Source organism: Hemitrygon akajei, chromosome 27 (assembly GCF_048418815.1).
Source record: "Hemitrygon akajei chromosome 27, sHemAka1.3, whole genome shotgun sequence".
Classification (NCBI taxonomy): Eukaryota; Metazoa; Chordata; class Chondrichthyes; order Myliobatiformes; family Dasyatidae; genus Hemitrygon; species Hemitrygon akajei.
This window is the reverse complement of record NC_133150.1, coordinates 8,420,395-8,436,708: the sequence shown is the minus strand read 5'-3', so window position 1 is coordinate 8,436,708 and position 16,314 is coordinate 8,420,395. Positions and strand designations below refer to the sequence as shown.

General features: G+C 41.6%; 1 protein-coding gene across 1 annotated transcript in view; it reads right to left on the bottom strand.

Annotated features, from left to right (window-relative positions):
* The window catches only part of LOC140717107 (signal peptide, CUB and EGF-like domain-containing protein 3), a 384,562-nt gene that overhangs the window by 100,625 nt on the left and 267,623 nt on the right, over positions 1 to 16,314 (bottom strand). The window contains 2 exon segments of the mRNA XM_073030336.1: positions 11,861 to 11,977; positions 14,828 to 14,953. Of these exon segments, the coding sequence (XP_072886437.1) occupies positions 11,861 to 11,977; positions 14,828 to 14,953 (243 nt within the window).

The window sequence follows — 16,314 nt, the reverse complement described above, 5'->3', positions numbered from 1 at the left end:
TGTAATATAGCCCCATTAACATGGTCATACCATTCTTACTTCTCAGTTTCACCCATGAAGCCCCACTAGATGAGTTCTCCAGTCAGTCACTGCTGTGACATTTTCCCTGAGCAGTAAAGCTATGCCTCCCCCCTTAACCTCTCCTGCTCTGCCACATCTAAAACAGAACCCTGGAATACTGAGCTGCCAGTCCTGCTCCTCCTGCAACTGTCTCACCAGTAACTGCAACATCATGCCTAATATCATAGTTTTAATATCAAAAGACCAAATGATGCTTCAAACCAATAGGACATCAACGTGTGAGTGAAAATGAGCAAAATGCACAACAGATCGGGGAAAAGAAAAATAAGCTCTTCATTGTTGCTATATGACAGCCGTCAGAACGCAATATTGAATTAAGCACATGGAGAGAACCCATATTTCCTGCTTATGTCAGAGCTGCCCAATTTTGATGGCTATTTCACATTAGCTCTCCACTGATGCCACCTGATCTGCTGTGTATTTCCAGTGTGCTCCTTCACTTCAAACTTCCAGCAACTGCTGTGTTCTGTAATCTTGGAACTGGAAAGACAGCAAGGAAGATTCACAAGGATGTTGCCAGGACTCGGTGGTCTCAGTGAAAGGGAGATTTTGCAGGTTAGGAGAATAGCTTCAACTATCATTCAACCATATAGCCAAAAGAAACGACGTTTCTCCAGGGCCAAGATGCAAAACACACCACCAACGGCACATAACACAAATAACACATATGGTTACAATTTCAGAAGAACATACAGTTACAAAGAAAAATATTGGCTAGCCCAAGTCCCTGAGTGGCTGACCGTACATTAATGGTAACTTGTCTTGGTCCAGCTTGTTCTTCCATGGAGCAAACACCAGGGGGCAGAACTGATGGGAGGGGCCAGCCCTAATCCGGTACAGATTCCAGCGCGCCCCACAGAGGCTCTCCCACACCACCTCGGCATCCCTCCTCCTGGCTGTATGCAACAGGCCACCCCACCGTCTGGGCCTAGTCCTCACTACAACCGAGGCAACGCAGCTCCCCTGCTGCCGGTCTCCCCAATGAACCAATAAACAGGACTTGCAGTACTCTGCGTTACTAAAGTCCAGCAGGGTCTTGCAATCCCAATAAAAATGCCCACATCAATCACTCACTCTGTCTGTTGGATCGTGCACTGTCTCAGCACAAGGGTACGCAACAAGTCCAGGAGACAACACCACAACAGTATGCAGTAAGTCCGGCTCCGTCGCTATTGAGCAACTCGTTGATGGGCTGGGCCTGGAGTAACTGACATTCCCAGTATCCAACAATGATTTGCGATTGTAAGTAAGACATACAGGACGAACAAATCCACCCTCAATCGGACCCTGTGTGACTGCCGCATCTAAGCGCACTGCCATCTTTCCGGAGAATGTTTAAAATGATGAGAACGTGGGTGGCAACAGTCTTTTCCTCAGGGTAGGGGAGTCCAAATCAAAGGGGCATAAGATTTGGATGAGAGGGGAAACATTTAAAAGGGACCTGAAGGGCAACTTTTTCACACAGAGGATGGTGAGGCAGGTAGAACCCCTTGGATAGGCACACGGAGGGGCAAGGCTTACAGGGATATGGGGCAAATGCAGGAAATTGGGTCTAGCTGTGTGAGGACTGTGGTCAGTATGAATTGGATGGGTCAAAGAGCCTCTACCTGTGCTGTATTGCTCTAAGGCTCTGCAACTTGAAACACACTTGCTTTCTCACTTTCCCAAATACAAATCATGAACATCTCTTCTCTCACCACATCTGCTGCCTGACCTGCTAATATCTCCAACGTTCTCTGCTCTTCTTTCTGATTTCCAGCATCGCCAATCGTTTCTTTGTGAACAAATTAAATAGTACTGCTTTGCTCCAAGACTGCTGCCTTGAAAGTAACTTCTATTTCTTGGTTATCTCCCCTACATAAACATTGCTGCTTGTTCAGTGGAAAATGCCATGGCAACACAGAATCATTCAACATGGAATCAGCCTCTTTGGTCTACTGGCCATCAGGCACTAAGCTGATTTTATTCACCCCATGTTCCCATCAAACTCCAGATTCTATCAGTTGTCACCTACGAACACACGAGAAGCAACTGAGCTGACAACTTGCACATGGAGGAAATTGGAACAAACACCCAGGGGAAACAGGAACACTTGGAACAAACACACATGGTTACAGATAGAGTGTGGAGTTCAGGAGTTAACCTGGGTTAAGATTTTAAGGTTGGCTTTATTTATCACATGTACATCAAATCAGCGAGGGCAGTGCTGGGGACAGCCCCCAACCAAGTGTTGTCACCCTTCTGGTGCCTGCCCTTCTGGGCAGGCTATGTTGGCACCAGAGGGCGGCAACACTTGCGGGCTGCCCCCAGCACTGCCCTCACTAACCATAACCGTACGAGTCCGAAATATGGGAGGAAACAGAAGCACGTGGTGACCTGAAGAACGTACAAACTTCTCGTAGACAACGGCTGGAATCTAACCCCAATCTTACAACCACGCTATAAGGTGATGCACTAACTACTATGCTCTGGTGCCACCCACTTCCTGGAGCTCTGAGGGAACAGCTCTGCTAGTTGTGTCCCTGTGCTACCTTTAACATACCCCATATTCCCGGCTACACACATCACCCGGGATCCATTTCTGCCAGCGTTCCCCCACCCCCACTCCACCATCCCAGTCCGGGGAGTGCTGGCCAATCTCAACCCCAAGGCTGAATCCAACAGAATTTGAGATTCGAGTTTGGGTTTCCTGAGGTAACAATCAAAAATATAACTCTGCAGAACAGACACTGCACAGATTACCCTGAATAAAAATGATTTGCAATGTGCTGGGCTTCCTGGAAAACCGCCTGCAGCAGAACACAAGTAATGACTTGAAGTCATATGATAACACCAGCTAATTACCGTCAATTGATCAGCTCCACATGTCTTACATAAACATCACATGGCACTGAATTTAAACAGATCCACTCTAAATCTCCTGACAAATCAATTGAATACAGAACAGCTTTCCTTTATTAAATCTATAGGCAGGTGGAATTACAATTTTTGTACCACATATTTATACAGGACATTACACTACTCTGTCAATTAAATTTTGTGTTAAGGTACAGTACCCATTCTTCCAGTAGAGAATGTCAGTGGAGCTGATAACTTGATATTGATCATACTGACTAATGTCCTGATAGCCATTAAAAAGCAGGGCAAGAATCAACTTCTCTCCACCTCTCTGACTAAGCCTTTACTCATAAATTATATTGGATAGCACTTGAAACCCATGCCTTCTTGGTGCAAGGGACAAAGAATTTTGCAGATTCTGCCTGTTGTAGCTGCAGTGAACCGGCCTGTGCACAGCATACACGTTGAATATTTCAGCACAGGTGAATATTGTGAGGATTGAAGCAGCTAAAATAAATCTGTGCTCCATGAAGGTAGTCTGTAGCTTTAAATAAAGTTTGATTACAGCTGCAGCAGATGTACAATGGAGGCTGATCTGGGAAACTGTGAAGGGACAAAATGGGTTATACGTTTATGATGCTGCCCTGGAGGCCTTGGTTGAAAGAAGCACAGATGTCCAGAATCTTCAGGGATGAGAGGGCTTGGGAAAGGATAGGAGGTCAGGAATGTCAATGCCAGAAATAAAGCCCGGGGGACCAGGACACAGGACTGCAAGAAGTTCAGTGGCCTTATCCCCAGGGTGAGAATCTGTGGAATTTGTTACCGTGGATGAGAATTCTTTAGGTATACTTAAAGAGGAGGTTGATAAGTTCTTGATTAGTAAGAGTTGGAATATCATGGTGAGGCTGTATAAGGCATTGATGAGGCCGAATTTGGAGTATTGTGTACAGTTTTGGTCACCGAATTACAGGAAGGATATTAATAAGGTTGAAAGAGTGCAGAGAAGGGTTACAAGGATGTTGCTGGGACTTGAGAAACTGAGTTACAGAGAAAGGTTGAATAGGTTAGGACTTTATTCCCTGGAGGGTAGGAGAATGAGGGGTGATTTGATAGAGGTATATAAAGTTATGATGGGTATAGATAAGAGTGAATGCAAGCAGGCTTTTTCCACCGAGGCTAGGGGAGAAAAAAACAGAGGACATGGGTTAAGGGTGAAGGGGGAAAGGTTTAAAGGGAACATTAGAGGGGGCTTCTTCACACAGAGAGTGGTGGGAGTGTGGAATGAGCTGCCAGATGAAGTGGTAAATGTGGGCTCATTTTTAACATTTAAGAAAAACTTGGACAGGTATATGGATGAGAGGTGGAAGGAGGGATATGGGCCAGGTGCAGATCAGTGGGACTAGGCAGAAAAACGGTTTGGCACAGCCAAGAAGGGCCAGAAGGCCTGTTTCTGTGCTGTAATGTTCTATGGTTGTCAAAGGTTACAGGGAGACGGTAGGAGAATGGGGATGAGAGGGATAATTCCATGATTGAATGGTGGAGCAGACTCAATGGCTTAATTCTATTCCCATGTCTTATGGTTTTATGCACATGCCACTGGAACCACAGATGATTGCCAGTTGAAACCAAAATGAAAGCACCGTGGATCCTGTAAGAGTCACACATCAAGGTGTGGGATTCTTTCCAGTTCTGAGTCATTTGCAGTCAATGGCTCCCTGCACCATGGAGATCCCAGTCTCCTCACAAAGAGTCTTTGGGAGAGACTCAAATGTAAATGGCCTAGATGAACCAAGAACTTTAGAAGCCTCACATATGCTGCAGTTGATGACATCTTGAGAGACGTATCACTAGCTCCAGTTTGGAAGGGGCCATCGTTTATTGCCACAGGCAATGTAATGTTTGCTTTGCTCTGAGGTTGTAACTGCATTTGCAGCAGGTAAAATCAGAATCAGGTTTATTATCACTGGTATGTGTCGTGAAATTTGTTATCTTAGCAGCAGCAGTTCAATGCAATACATAATATAGAAGAAGAAATAAAATAATAATAATTAAGTAAATCAATTACAGTATATGTATATTGAATAGATTAAAAACATGCAAAAAACAGAAATAATATATATTTTAAAAATGAGGTACAAGAGTTCAGTGTCCGTTTAGGAATCTGATGGCAGAGGAGAAGAAACTGTTCCTGAATCGCTGAGTGTGTGCCTTCAGTCTCCTGTCCCTCCTATCTGATGGTAACAGTGAGAAAAGGGCATGCCCTGGGTGCTGGAGGCCCTTAATAATGGACACTGCCTTTCAGAGACACCGCTCCCTGAAGATGTCCTGGAGAGGGAATTCTGATCGAGCAGAGTTTTATTCTAAGGGTCAAGTTGCAACAACACTCTCTGAACACTGTGGGTGGATGTGAGGTGCTGCCGAGAAGCCACACTCTTTATTCCTTCGCCCCTCTCGTGTGCCTGTCCTGTGCTGAGTAGCCGCTATTCGATCTGTGAATCATGGTGCATTGGAGAAGTCATGCCTGTTCTGGGCACAATCCTGGTCAACAAACAAAGTCCTTCAACAATTGCCACATTTTTCCCTGTAAAACACAATTTTTAGAGCCACTTCTAAGACAGCAGTGCCCACAAGACTGCAATGACTTCTGAGTGCAACTGAGGAGTATACAGAGCTTGTGAGTGCGTGTTCTATTGCTCCTGTCATGAGATTGTGTTGGCCAATTCTGTGACAATGCTGTTGTAAAATCAGTGCTACAAACTGACTGCCCTCACAATCATGCTAGTCTAAAGGCTACCAGTACACAGGCATCATTTTGCACCCTGTGAGGGCTTTTGTCACTCCCAAGAAGCAAGCCCAATTTGCCCTCACTTTTCCAGTAATTCTTCCTGAGGCAGTTTCCTAACCATATTCACCCGAAACACTTTAATTAAAAGTAAGTTATAGTTGTAACATCCTATTTAATTATTAATACATTAGTTTCATTACTCTCCCTTAGTTTAAAAGATTGTATGGAAAAGACAGGCCTGGAGCTTGACCCGGGGGGGTTTCAAAGGGAGGTGGGAGAGGAGAGGTGGGCAATGTTAAGGAAGGTGCTTGACAGTGCCAACTCTTCCCGTACACTCTAGAGTTAGTCATAGAGCACTACAGCACTGAAATAGTCCATTCAACCCATCTAGTCCATGCCAGCCCAGTTTTCTGCCTAGTTCCTTCCACACCTCTCTCATCCATGTACTGTACCTATCCAAACTATTCTCAAATATTACAACTGAAGCCACCTTCACCACTTCTGCTGTCAGTTCATTCACAGTCCTCTGAGTGAAGAAATCCTCCCCCCCCCACAGATTTCCATTAAATATTTCACCTTTCACCCTAAACCCATGACCTCCACTTTGTCTCACCCAGCCCGAGGGGATAAAGCCTTCATGCATTCACCCCACCTAAGTCCCTCAAAATTTTGTATATTTCTATAAGATCTGCCCTCATTCCCCTGCGATCTGAGGAGTAAAGACAGAATCAGAATCAGGTTTAATATCACCGGCACATGTCGTTAAATATCGTTTCGTGGCAGCAGTACATAATAACAGAAAAACATAAGTACATATAAAAAATAAGTAGTAGTGCAAAACGAGAGCCAATAAAGTAGTGAGGCAGAGTTCATGGGTTCACTGGCAATCCAGAAATCTGATGGCGGAGGGAATAAGCTGATTCTGAAACGTTGAGTGTGTGTCTTCAGGCTCCAATACTTCCTCCTTGATGGTGGCAATGAGAAGAGGCCATGTCCTGGATGATGGGGGTCCTTAATGATGGATGCCACCTTTTTGAGGCATTGCATTTTGAAGATGCCCTTGATGCTGGGAAGGCAACTGCCATGCTGGAGCTGGCTGAGTTTACAACTTTCTGCAGTTTTTTATCGATCCTGTGCAGTGTCCCCTCCATACCAGTTAGAATTCTCTCTACGGGATATCAGTAGAAATTTGTGAGAATCTTTGGCAACATACCAAGTCTCAAAGTTCTAGTGAATTATAGCCACTATCATGCCTTCTTTGTAATTGCATCAATATGTTGGGCCCAGCATAGGTCTTTACAGATGATGACACTCAAAAACTTGAAACTGCTCATAGTTTCCACTGCTGATCCCTCGATGAAGGTATGTGTGCCTTTAGCTTCCCCTTCCTGAAGTCCACAATCAATTCCTTGGTCCTACTGACGTTGAGTGCAAGATAATTGCTGCAACATCACTCAACCAGCTGATCTATCTCACTCCTGTACATTTCCTTATCACTATCTGAAATTCTGTCAGCAATAGTTGTCTCATTGAACTGTGCCTAACCACACAGTTGTGTGTATAGAGAGAGTAGAGGAGTAGGCTAAGCACACATCCTTGAGGTGCACCAGTATTGACTGTCAGACGATCCAACCTACTCAACCTATCCCTGTAACTTAGGCCCTCAAGTCCTAGCAACATCTGTGAAAAAATCTGCACTCTTTCAATCATATTGATATCTTTCCAGTAGGTAGGTGACCAGAATTGCATATAATCCTCTAATTCTTATATAACTGCAGCATAATATCCCAGCTGCTGCACTCAATGTACAGTAGTTGGGATGCTATGAAGGCCAATGTGTTAAACATTCTCTTTATTCTGCTGTCTACCTGTCTGTTTCTTTCAAAGAATTATAGATCTACTGCACAACATAGTGCCCTGCCAATTGCTGTGCAGGTCTCTTCTGTTGTCTGAAAGTGCAACACCTCACACTTGACTGCATTATATTCCATCTGCCATTTTCCACCTATTATGCCAGCAGATGCAGATCCCTCTGCAAGCCATGGAAGCCTTCCTCATTGTCCACTAAACCACCAACCTTGGTGTCATCCACAAATTTACCGATCCAGTTCTCTCCTGCTTCTCCTGGGTCATACGGTAAGCAGCACTGTTTTTGTCTCTCTTTAATGTCAGCTTTCCTAGGAATCCAAACCAGCCAGGACAGTACCTGATCAATGGGTTACATTTGTATTGACAATTCTCCTGGATCTCTAGTTTTCCATTCTGCAGAAGTTAATATTGAATTGCAGGAACAACACTGGAATAGTAAAGAAAGATTACAAATCTCAAGTGCCCCACAATTCAAACTATTACACATTCCTATCTTGACTTAGTTGCATTACATTTAGTTTGGGGAGGGTGGCAGAGTTAGGATGTGGAAGTGATAATGATTGCGAGGGAGATAAATATTTCTTTTTAATAATGTGGCAAATTGTTACTTACTCGTACAGGTCCCATTTCAAATCTTGCACTGGATTTCCCTGAACTCATGCCAACGAAGCGTCAACTATTGACCTTTTTGAAAAGCTTGCGAATACTCTAGATAGTGCACACATCACACGGGGTAAAGCAGTATTTACTCTAGTACTCTTCATCGTGTCACCCATTGGCTCGACTACACCCTAAGGGCTAAGGGAGTACAATCAGAAATCCAGCGGTGATTCCCAATTGAGTGACAGCAGCCAACACAAACACTGCAATGATGTGACATGTAGCCATTAGCGAATTCAACAGAAATGAACTAATGTAAACTCTGTTAATTCTTTCCAAACAAAAACGTGCTGTTTCTTACTTGATGATTTGTTTGAAATCTAACTAATTCTGACATGCGGTGAAACTGCTACAAGGGAATAGTGCTTCAGTGAGTAAATAGATATAAAAGCTAATGAGCAAACACGAGGAAATCTGCAGATGCTGGAAATTCAAACAACAACACACAAAATGCTGGTGGAACACAGCAGGCCAGGCAGCATCTATAAGGAAAAGCACTGTCGACGTTTCGGGCCGAGACCCTTCGTCAGAAGCTTCATTAAAAGCTAATGATTAGCTTTACTAGTCACACGTACATCGAAACATACAGTAAAATAATTGTTTGCATCAAATCAAACCAGCGAGGACTATGCTGAAGTGTCGCCATACTTTCAGTACCAACACAACATGCTTACAGCTCATCATATCTCTTTGGAATGTGGGAGGAAAATGGAACCCCCATAGGGAGAACATACAAACTGCTTATGGGCAGCGGCAGGAATTGAATTGAACCACGACTGGTGACTGCTCACGTTGTAATAGTGTTACTCTGACCATTATGCTACCACGCCTCACCAAAAGCACTCCTGTTCTTTTGACTTCTCCCTCAGTTCAATATGACAGGATGATGAACTAAGGTCGTAGAACACACTGCAGACATCTAGACTTATACCTAACAATTTGAGGTAATCATCCCTTTTCTTTTCTCTCTTACTGTAAATAATAAACCCCAAAAAACATTTACAAGAATGTTTCCAGGACTGGAGTGTTTGAGAAATACGAAGTTGAATTAGGCAGGACATTTTTCCCTGGAGCCTAGGTGCTCAGAGGTGACTCTTCAATGGTTTATTAAATTATGAGGGCCATAGATAACGGCCTTTCCCCCAGAACTGTTATGTCCAGGATTAGAAGGCACAGTTTTAAAGTTTTGTGATGGAGATTTAAAAGGGACTTGAGTGACAATGTTTGCTGCAGAGAAGGTCCAAAGTTCAAAGTAAATTTATTATCAAAGACCATGTATATGTCACCATATACAACCCTTCATACTCAATAAATCCATAACGGATTAATAGCCAGAACAGAATCAATTTAAGACTGCACCAACTTGGGATTCAACCAGTGTGCAAAAGACAACAAACTGCAAATACAAAAAGATAATAATAATAAATAAATAAGCAATAAATATCAATAACATGAGATGAAGAGTCCTTGAAAATGAGCCCATAAGTTGTGTGAACATTTCAGTGATGGGGCAAGTGAAGTTGAGTGAAGTTATCCCCTTTGGTTTAAGAGCCTGATGGTTGAGGGGTAATAACTGATTCTGAAGTGACTATTTGGAATGAGAAAGTAATGGAGCCAGGTACCATTGCAATATTTAAAATGCATTTGGACAAGTACATGGATAGAAAACGTTTAGAGGGAAATAAGCCAAATGCAAATGGGACGAGCTCAGTTAGGCGACTTGTTCAGCATAGACAAGTCGGGATGAATGCATGTTTTCCTGCTCTATGATTCACCCCCCACCCTTTGTCAAGCCTTGCCCTGAAGCAAAGGTTTCCTGTTTCAATCACTTGTACTTTTCTATTTTTCACCTCAATCTATCTGAAAATAAATTCTACAGTATCTGTGAAGTTGCATGGTGATATTGTTATTTTTAATTGCGCTTATTTGGGAGTTTGCTATATTGTTTCATGGAGCAACTTTTGCTGGAATATTCCTGGAATCTCCTTAACCAGTAGCAGCACTTTTAAAGGGGCCCTCCTAAAATAGGTCCCAGTCCAGCACCAAAAGATGAAAGACCCAATCTCTGAAACTCTACCACCCGTGTCCTAAGACCCCAATTTCTGAGTGTCCTCTATTTCAGGTTCAATGTGGAACCTGTGGAACCCTCATCAATTTCCCAATCTCTTCCATGCTGATCAGTCCTGGTATATTATTCAAGAATGGACAATCGGTGGCCCATTATGAAAACAAAAGCTGGCACATAGTACAGTAATCTTTCAACAGACTTTCAATTGTGCAGATAAATATTTGGATCAATTTCTCCCTTCCTGAAGCTGATAGCCACAACTCAAATGCTCCACTTAATAAAGTGTCCCAAAGTCATATTGCATAGGTATTACCAAATACAATATTGACACCGAAGCCTATGGGAGATATTAAGCTGGATATGTGGTTGAAGGAGTAGCTTTGCAGAAAGCTGCTACATTAGGTGCCGGACGGTGATAGAGGTGAGGGAGAGAATTCCAGAGTTATGACTCTTGCTGAAGCATCAGCTTTTAGTGTTTATTGTCTTTTATTCTGAAATTCAACCAAGCCAATACCTATTATTATATCTTCAGCACGTTGTAGTAGGATATATATGGCTTGCGTATTTACTCTTTCATGTCTTTCTTCTCTGATTCAGGGCTACTGATGCAGACTTGCCTGACCTATTAATATTTCTATATTAATATACAAAAGCAGATTGCTTTTAGATTTCCATATGCACGACAGGTTAATCATGCTGCTAAATAAAATGCACAGACTTTCAGTGTAAATGATTTTTCCAGTACAAATGTTGAAAGGGATGTTGTTAAGCTACACTGAATAAATGTTTACATAGATCTGGGCCCAAAGTTAATGGGGGTCAAGGCCAATGACATGCATCCAATAGATCCAGGATTCACCCTTGAATGCTCTGTATTGGAACGGACATGCAAAATCAGGATTAGCTTGGTTGGGTTTTCCAGAAGATTAATCTTTGTAATTCTGCGCCCAATATAAATACACAACCCAAAAATTACTGTAAGCTACTCAACAGGATTGCTACACTTTGCTGAGATTTATTCCCTTGTTTGGAAATGAAAAAAAGTTGAAGAGCAATTCTTTGTGACTTATTCCAAATTTCCAAAATGGATGAAAATAGAGGACCTAGAAGAAATAGTCTCTGTCGCTTCAAAAGATGTGAGTCTCCACTTGTAGTTCCCTCAGCAACCCCCCCCCCTTACTTCTTTAATATACTTTTCTTTTGTGGGAATGAACAGCGTGTCATGACTGCTTGCTGGCTGACTATCCTTTGGAAAGAAACCAAATCGGTATTTACTGAACTTAGTTCTGGACAAACAAAACCTTGGTCAAATCACCCTTTATGATCCCTCCTCCCACCTCTATCCTCAAAGTCTTCTGAAATCTGTGATTCCAACCAAGCTTAGCCATCAGATTTCTGGCAGGCTTCACTGACTATTTCTGTTTCCCATTATGTGTGGAAATGGTGTATGAAATTGTAAATCCAAGATATTTCCATAAGTGATTACATCAGATTGCTCAACTCCAAGGCCCTGTTTCTTGCAGTTGTCTGCAACGTCTCAGTCTGAGCCAGCAACTCACCAACACATGTTTTCCCATCTGAGTGCAGGGCAAATTTCAGATGGCATCCACACTTCGGGCCTTGATCAGTGTCATCACACGTGTGCTGGCACCCCCCGTTTCCATAGTTACATGTCACTGCAGAGAGAAAATATATTACTGTCTTGATAAATGTTGGAGAGTAATGGTAATTGACCCCCAGCCTCACAAATGTGTTAAAGAACATATTTTGAGATTCTTATCTAACCACGGCCGCAAATATTGCCTTTTATAGTTGAGAAGCAAACCAGCTTGGGAATGTCTGTTTCAGTTTATTTTATTCAAAAAATACTGCTTGTTATTTAAAAAAATCGATATAATCTGGAGCACATTTTCAATTAATTAAAAGAAAAACAATCCAAGTAATTTTTGTGAGACATTTTCTTGGAACATTGATCTCCTTGAGAGCAACTCCATTCTTTAACATCCTTTATCCTCGCATTTCCTGTGGATCAAAGCCACATCACTGAAATGGTGAAATCACAATTTAAAAACAAGTTACTGGAGCCTTTAAAGCTCCAGATTTGTATTATTTTCCTTCCTCTTCCTCATCATCTTTGCCTGAACCATACAGAACCCCCACAGACATTCGTGGCCAGCAATGGTTCTAGCTTTTGCTGCAGTTACCCACATCAACCAGGAACTTTAACGTTCAAAACTTGCCTCAGCATCACGTGGCAATGCACCACTTCACCACTGTGCTGAAACTTGATGAGATGTTTCCATCCTCTGGATATATTCTCTCCTTTTTAATGCTTAAGTACAGTAAAAGGTTTGATAACTTTTATATTTTATTGACGCAAAGGGACATTGAAAAGAATTGGAGTAAAGATTTGGTTTGAGGCTTTTGAAGCAATGTCATTACTGACCATCAGCTGTTGGAGACATTGCGATAAGGCTGGATAATGTCCACAGAAGAGAAGAAATCGGTTTGGGAGTCTATACTAAATTTGAAGGTCTACTGTGCAAGAGGTTTTGAAGAGTTTCGAAAGCGTCTACCTTTAATTTGTTGTCCGACACTGAGAAGGAGAAACTTAACAGGGAATGGAACTATAGGGGAAAAGATCTCAGGGAAAAGCAGTATAGTTTGCCCCATGGGATCGTGTAGTGTATCTCTTCCTTAAATGGTGTAGGTTTAAGTGTATGATCTCTGTGAAGCCCAATGAACTGATGGAAGAAAAACCTTAAAATATAGTTTGCCCATACATGGCTACAATATCTTAAAACTCCTCATTGTGCTTTTGAATCTGTACTGACCTCACCTCTCTGCACTCCCATCTCTCCTTTGTCCCACTATTGGATTAAAACTTTGTTTATACAAGCCGAGTTTCACAGCAGGGGATCCAAGGTTGTAATTTGTTACTTCTGAGACAGATGGCTTCTGTCCGGTGAAACCTGGGAACATCTTGCTTTACTCTGTCAATATGAATGCAGTAATCCTAGACCATTGGATCAAAGGACATGCTAGAAAGACCAGTTACCATAATTTAGAAAAACACTCCTTTGCTCCCCTTATTCTACAATCCCCAAAGACTGCTATTAATTAAGACTGCTGGCTATTTTGCAAAGTATAGATTGGCCAAAGGGTCAGATATTATCTTTGCAAATATCTACCAGATGACAGCAATATTTTAAAAATATGTAAAGGATAGAATGTGCAACAGATCTATCATCATTATTTAAGAAGAGCTCACACACAAAATGATTATCTTTGTTAAATTTGTCTTTGGTTCTGGCATAAATAGAAAATAGATGCAGGCAAATTTACCCAAACACCAGGATGGGGCAGTAGTGGAGCCGTGTTATCACCTCACGATCTTCCACTTCAGTTTTTCTCTCAGGTACCTGTGCTACATTTCCAGAATTTATTGAATTACGTTGGTATCTAATGTTGAAGGGTTCTTTCTCTTCTCTATGTTATCCTACTCCTTAAGTTTAACAGTGGTGCAAAAAGCCATTAAAATGGACAAAATTGGGAAACAAATCTGTATAAACTAAGTACAAGCTGTCATTAGCTATTAAGGTGGAAGTATGTTACACTGGAATAGGAGTACCTCTAGGGATTGAAGGACAATCAGTATTCCAATTCCATTCACATTCCCCTTGATCCAGATCTCTTACTAACAGTCCTAAACATTTCAACTGAGCCTGTTTTGAGGATGAAAGTTCCAGAAAAAGGCTTCATATTCTTCTGGTTTCACCATTTATGGACCATCGACAATTTTAGAATTGAAGTAATTTCTTAGTGTCTATGCAATTGGTTCACCTCATTCAACCCAAACTCGAAATACAAATTAATCCCTTTAAGATCGGCATCATTTGGTGACTCTTTGCTACTGTCTTGTTTACCGCAAGAGTAGAGATAGGTTCCTCTCCTTCATACATAATCAATCCGATCCAATCAAACAGATCTCTATCCTTCCCAAAGTAATTTTATTAATTCCACTCCCAAATTCTTTTGCTCTTATGTTGCATTGAACAAAGATCCAGGGATATGTTTTACCACAACGTCAACAAGCAACTGAATGTTTGAAAGGATCATAGCAAAGATCTTTTTCACTTGAGCACATGAATTTTGAGTATAAGATTGGTTGGAATGTAATACACATAAATCTTTGTAGATTATCTTCTCACATTTATCACCTGCCTCAATTTTAGAATCAGTGCTCTCATCCCTGTGTTGCAATGCAGTCCTCCACAGCAATCTTCCAAGCTAAGGTTAAAAGCGTGATCTTAATGCTGCAGGTGTCTGGCACTGTCTACTGAATGACCTACTGCAAGAACACTTTCAACCCACATGAGACAGATTGCAACTTGCAAGGTCTTCAATGTTTCATCAGACTGGAGTGACTGAGTACCTTCCAATGAGAAGGTACCTTTAACATTGCAATACAAATGATTCCGAGACACAAACGATGCAGGAAGGGTAAAGAAACAGTTAAAACTTACACTTGCAGTCCCTTTGGTTCTTTGTGAGTTCAAATCCAGGTCTGCATTCACAGGCTATTCCTCCCTTTGGAGTTTCCCGACAGATATGAGCACATCCATGGTTTTTATTCATGCAGTTCATTCCTTCTGCAAAGAACCATATAAAAAAAGGATTCCACCAGTGTGCTATGAACAAATATAATGCAACAATGACATTGTTTTTTTCTGGGAATTACAAACAAACACAGCCACGATAACCATCTCAGCCCAGCATCACCGAAATGCAAAGATTATTTTACTTTTGGTCTTTTCTCAGCAGTGCTTTTCTCAACGTTTCTTTCTCGTGAAACCACAGCTTTGATGATACAAGTTCTAAGAGGATTGCACAAACTTAGCTGCTTAAGTGTGTAATCTTCAGTAGTACGCTTTGGTAACAAACGTCGTTCGGTTACTCACTTTTGAGCATGTATATCGCTGTGCATATATGTGCCCTAGCTGTCACATTCAAGAATAGTTCTCTGTTCACATGTGACCAAAAGCAGCACGCACATTTCCAGGAGAGTTTGATGAATACCAATCAGGAGGAGGAATCTTCAATGCCTTACTGTACTGTTGTCCCTTGCCCCAATCACCCTGCTTCCATGCTAACCCATCCCACACTTGATGATGATACTAAAGTCAGGCAGGTTTTGTAAATTGCAATAATAGGTGAAAGGTCAGTTATTGTACAGAAAATACCCTGGAACTTAGAAATACTGGTTTTCACATCCATCTTGTTCACCTTTTTTTCCTCCTGCAGCCACACAAAGGAAATTCTACACACCTTAATCAATTAATTTTAATATTATTGTTCTATTTTAATCCATGTAAAGATCTTAACAATAGTACAATATAATCAGTGTGCAACTAAAATCATTTGAATTGAGATGTAAAACTTGAAATGGAAAGCATGAAAACAGTCAATTTCACACTGAAAAAGTGTGAAGTGATGAGATGGAGAATCAGCAAAATTGTCATCACTGGGGCAGTCCAGCTGCTAATCTATAAATCTTTTCAAAGAACATTGTGATGTTTTAAAAAACGACTGCAGGATTCTGTAAAACAGAATAGGTGACTAGCTTAGCCTGCCTTCCTGCCAACATCCAATGTGGTTTGAAATGTTTGTTGCATAATGAAAATGGACAATGCAAATTACTATTCTTGGGGGTTATAAAGTGTGCAGAGTTAGTGTAGGAATGAGGATACCTCCCCACTTTCTTCTGAGTTTTTCCCACTGAATTCCTTAAACATTTTAATTTTCAGATGAATGATGTGGAACTACATCCCATCATCTGAGCCCATGTTAGTTCCTTTCACTAATCATTCAAAGTCCAACAGTGCTTCTATTCTTACATTTAATCCTTATTTCATTATAACCTTCCTAAGCTTAAATATATAATTATGTGGAATTCAAAAATATGAATCTTCCCTCACATATTGTGTCGACCCATTATCCTCCAGACAAATAC